Here is a 4,725-nt window from a genome sequence, read left to right on the forward strand (position 1 = left end):
CGGCCACCTACAGGCCAGTTGGTGTATAGTAACATAAATTAATTTATTGTGTGGCCCCCCATGAACGGAATTCCACAAAACTTGGCGTGCATACAGAGGGTGTCATAATGATCCTACACTTCCAATTTCGTGCAGTTTTGACTATGTTAGGTCACAGATACCTTCAATTACAACACCTCATTTTTACTTTTTTGTGTTTAACTAGGTGGCGCTATTCATGAAATGAGTGGTTATGGAATGGGTTGACATGGCCCCTTGAGATCAACATACAAAAAAAAAATGGTCCTCCTAAACCCTACGGTTTTCGAGATATTCACAGAAAACTGTGTCTGCCCTACCCTCCTTTCGGGGGGTCCAGTCCAGCGGGGGGGCTACAGATCAAAACGAAAAACGACGGTTCCATGCTATCCATGTGGGGCTACATGCCCATCAAGTTTCGTGTACCCCGGTCTTTCAGTGCCGCTTCGCTGCGCGGCGGTCATAATTAATAACAGCATGACAGATCAAATGAATGTAAGCAACTTCATATGAGAATGATGCCAGCTTTTTTGATTCTGAATCAAAATGCTTCTGAAATTCTAGAATTAGAAACATCTGTGACCTATGGCTTAAAATGTTCTGTTATGGAAAGAGTTTATGCATAGCTCAATATCATCATATTGAAACAAATGATTGAACAAATCTTGAAATGATTTGAAATTACAATGAAAACCACCGAAGGAACAATAAAGACAAAAGCACTAATAGGTGGTAATATGTTATTTTTTACTATTTGAAGTATATTTGAAGACATAAAACAGCTTTTAATTAAAGCATAATAAACCTCACAGAAAATATTGGCCAAATTAGCATCATTTTATGTGAGGAAGCATGTATCATGAATCTGCTTCTGTTACAGCTGAGAACACAAAAGGTCATAGGTCATATATCTTGTCTCAGAGTTAGTCCCTTTTTTTATTCTCTCACAACCCCTCATGCACTTTGCTTATTGTGACACATTGTGAGCATTCCCAGCATGCACCTGGCAGCCATGCATGTTGCATACAGAGAACAGCCATGCTGTGGTGGGTTCTTCCTCTCACAGACGCAGCATTCATGTTTTAAACAGTGATGTTATAGGAAGGGTCATCGTATTGAAATGATGGCTTTATCCAAAGCGATTAAAAACTATTCTAAAATGGATAACAATAACAATAACATTATCGTGAACAACAACAATGAAATAAATGTTTGGAGCAATTACACCTGTGTTTGTTATGTTAAGGAAATGACAACAATTGCTGTGATTTTGACAGGTTAATATGAGTACTAGGTGAAGGACTCTTTTTGGCGTTCTTTTCATGCTGTTTTTCTCTTGAAGGTGTTCTCGCCAACCCTGCAGAAAAAAAATGACTGGACATTATTGTAAAAAAAAAAGAAATCTCAAAATGGAGGGATATGAACATGACATTTAAAGGATGCAAGGTCATGTCACGATATACACAACTTACCTTGTGGCCCCCCAGTTGTCTTCGTGGCTGTCCACACCTGCACGCATCAACCATAGTGTTTTGAGGGCTTCTTCCCCATTGTGGTTAAAATATTGTCCAACAACTGCATTACATGAGTCTGTGGAGACACACACGCACACATACACACACACACACACACACACACACACACACACACATACACACACACACACACACACACACACAAACACACACACACACACACACAGATACATATACACACACACACGCACATGCATGCACAAGGACACACACACACACACACACACATGCATGCACACACACACAGAGAAACCAATACACACAAACAAGGACGCATACACACACTCAACTCACTCACACACACACACACACACACACACACACACAAAACACACAGGTCATCAGTGTATCAGAGCATGAGGACACACCTCTGCATTCTAGAATGCGTTACCGTAAACAGGGAAGAATACTGGCCACCCTTATCACCCCATACCTCCTCCAATTTCTCCCATGGACACGCAGAAGCTGAAACATGGACTGTCCGCCTTGGTGTGATTCACAAGTCCCTTTAGGGGCACTGAAGCTTCCCTTGGTGTGCCCACTGCTATCTTATACCAGCCGGTCAGATGTCCCTTCTCTGGCTCCGCAATGTCCATTTCTGTGCAATCTCCATTAGTCCAGAGTCCAACCAAGCTCTTAGTGGAGGGAACAACAACATAGATGTTTTTTCCCCAAACATGACATGTCTCAGTAAAATGCTTTACATTACAGTACAGTAAGTGTCCATGTCATAAGGATATTTTTTATTTTAAAACTTTAATCAGAATCCATGTTTGTCATCTGATAATGTAGTCTAATACTGCTAGTAGCAATGTTAATTTGATTAATTATGACTTATTTTAACTTCAATTTATCTATTAATTGATATATTGTGTATTTATTATACTTAATTAGTTGTCACTATTACCTTTGCCATCTTTTGCCTAATCTGGGTATGTTGTGTTCTATAACAAAGCATAACAATCATACAATGCATGAAAAGAATAGAAAAGAATAAGATTATAAAAAACAGATCTAGTGAACAACAACAAACAAGCTAGAATATAGAGTTCTTACGTGTAAAATGCCCCTCTTGGTCTTAAAGATCCTAATTCTGTTTCTAGCATGTGAGATGTGGGCCTCCTTTTATGTACTTTGAACAGCTCTGAAAAAAACATAATTATTTCCCCTTTTTTTCCTGCGGGTAAAGTGGTTGCTGTAAAATGACATGTATCTGTACTGCAGCACCATGTTGCAATTACACTTGATGTGTTACTCAAAAGGCCTGGCTTGGTCTGGTCTGGTCTTGACTTCACTGTAGGTAGCACAGATCTGAGGTAGCCTAGGAATTCAGTGTTGTGAATAAAACTCGGTCACTCACAAACCTCACTGGATTGTAATGACAGATGAGCCTGCCTGATGGCCTTCTCTCTAAACATCTCCTCAACAGGAGCACCATCCCTCCATGCTCCTCATCTCCCACTTCCTCTTCTTAATCACGATGCCCAAGCCAGTTTTACCCAAACTGGAGAGGATTGTACATGCATGCAACAGCGAAGGTTTCAATTCACTTTTTTTGCTATTCATTTTTAGGAAGTTGTATTTTGCTGGTTGCTTGAGACATTGCTAGACTACATTACAGGGACACCAAAACCATGACTGGTCATGTTTTAAGGAAGCTGTCTCGCCACTAGATACACAATCGCTGTCCCCTGCTGAAACAGCATCTTCGATTCTCTCAAACCTCTGCCTCTTAATGTGTTTTATAATCTGATTTATGTATTATGTAAATATAGTTAACTTACCTTACCTTACCTTACCTTAGTAGTCCAATTTCTGACATCCATAGCTCCTGCACTGATAAAAGGCTATTTTAAACTGCAGTAAGGTGACTAAGGGTATTTTCTTCTGCAGAATTCAAATATGTAGCCTATTGCTTCTCTCAAAGCGACACAGACTATTAAATGAGCATGACTAGGTTTATCCAAGGTAAAGGTTACATTTATTTGTGTGTGTATGCGATTTTGTGTGAAAAGGGTCCAAGCAGACCAAGACAAGTCTAGAGGGCGCTTGACTTAAACGGAAATTGGCATGACACCATGGTATGGCAACCCCTGCGATGCGGGTCGTCTCCTTGTGCCCCCTCCCTCTGTGTGTGTGTCCACGAGAGAAGATGGGGCAGTGGAGGGTGGGGGTGTGGTCAGGGGTAGGTCATCAGACAGTGTGGTCTGGAGAGGAGATGTCATAGACAATGTCTAATTGTGGCTGTCAGTCCATGTGCCGGGGTGCATGATGTCATTGCCGTTGGCAGGGTGGCTGGGTCGGGAGAGTAATGGGTCCAGACAGGCTGCAGTGTGGCCTCCCTGACACCAGGAGGCAGAGTGAATGCCATTATATCCTTGAGCCAGATGGTGCTGTTTTTGTTTATGGCTTTGATCCATTGTCACTTCTGGCCATCAGAGTATCCAGTCATCATTGTGTGTTGTGTATGTAATTTGAGACTTTCTGGAATGCAACTGTGTGTGTGTGTGTGTGTGTGTGTGTGTGTGCAATTGCACTCCATTGATGCTTTTAAAGACAGAAGTCCATTATGTGCCATGTGTTATGACAAGTTAAGAGTAAAGGCCCCAGGGATGAGTGAGTGTATCTGAGCACGGTGTATTTGGGGGTGGTGGGGGATGTGTATGACAGCTGAGCAGAAAGTCCACACACAGGACCAAGTGATGCTGAACGTGTCTGCAGGTGCACTCTGAAAAGACAGATAGAGAGAGGAGGGGGGGAAGAGAGATGTGGAGGAGAGAGAGAGAGATGTGGAGGGAGCGAGGAAAGAAAAGAGGCAGATGTGTAGAGAGGAAGACAGGAGAGGTGGAAAGAGAAAGACCATGGGAAAGCTGAAGAGAGAAAGAAGATTAGGGAGAGGTGGAATGGGGACAAGAGTGGGCAGAGAATGGATCTGTTAGGTCAGATTTTTCACTTTTGAAATTTACTTCAACCTAGTGGCTTTGAGGCTTGTCACTTTGAATCACCTATAAAGAACCTGAGCTTCGACTGCACTGTCTAGAGTTATAGCCAAGTGTCATTTCGGGGATCATCTTTATTGTTCAACCCTTGAAAATGACTACATGTCAGTTGGGTTTGTTAGGTTGGAATGGGCGCTCAAGCTGGTCTCCCCAGCTGAGCTGTGCTGTCTGGG

The 4,725-nt window shown here is 42.1% G+C and overlaps 1 protein-coding gene across 1 annotated transcript; it reads right to left on the reverse strand.

The window, feature by feature from the left end:
• Positions 1 to 748: 748 nt before the first annotated feature.
• On the reverse strand, positions 749 to 2,682 carry LOC125299617 (avidin-related protein 4/5-like). Its single transcript, XM_048250953.1, has 5 exons — positions 2,610 to 2,682; positions 2,461 to 2,497; positions 1,987 to 2,188; positions 1,491 to 1,608; positions 749 to 1,375 (listed from the first exon to the last, which is right to left on the reverse strand). The coding sequence occupies exons 1-5, from the start codon at positions 2,657 to 2,659 to the stop codon at positions 1,339 to 1,341; spliced, it is 444 nt and encodes a 147-aa protein (XP_048106910.1). The 5' UTR covers positions 2,660 to 2,682; the 3' UTR covers positions 749 to 1,338.
• Positions 2,683 to 4,725: the final 2,043 nt, after the last annotated feature.

The sequence above is a fragment of the Alosa alosa genome, chromosome 8, assembly GCF_017589495.1.
Source record: "Alosa alosa isolate M-15738 ecotype Scorff River chromosome 8, AALO_Geno_1.1, whole genome shotgun sequence".
Taxonomy (NCBI): domain Eukaryota; kingdom Metazoa; phylum Chordata; class Actinopteri; order Clupeiformes; family Clupeidae; genus Alosa; species Alosa alosa.

What these genes read in the sequence shown, in the direction of transcription:
- LOC125299617 (XM_048250953.1), bottom strand. Translation starts at nt 2,659, where the DNA reads ATGCTAGAAACAGAATTAGGATCTTTAAGACCAAGAGGGGCATTTTAC. An exon ending in CCAAGAGGGGCATTTTACAC is followed by an intron (nt 2,498 to 2,609) that starts GTAAGAACTCTA and finishes GCTTTGTTATAG; the next exon opens with AACACAACATACCCAGATTA. An exon ending in GACAACTGGGGGGCCACAAG is followed by an intron (nt 1,376 to 1,490) that starts GTAAGTTGTGTA and finishes TTTTTTCTGCAG; the next exon opens with GGTTGGCGAGAACACCTTCA.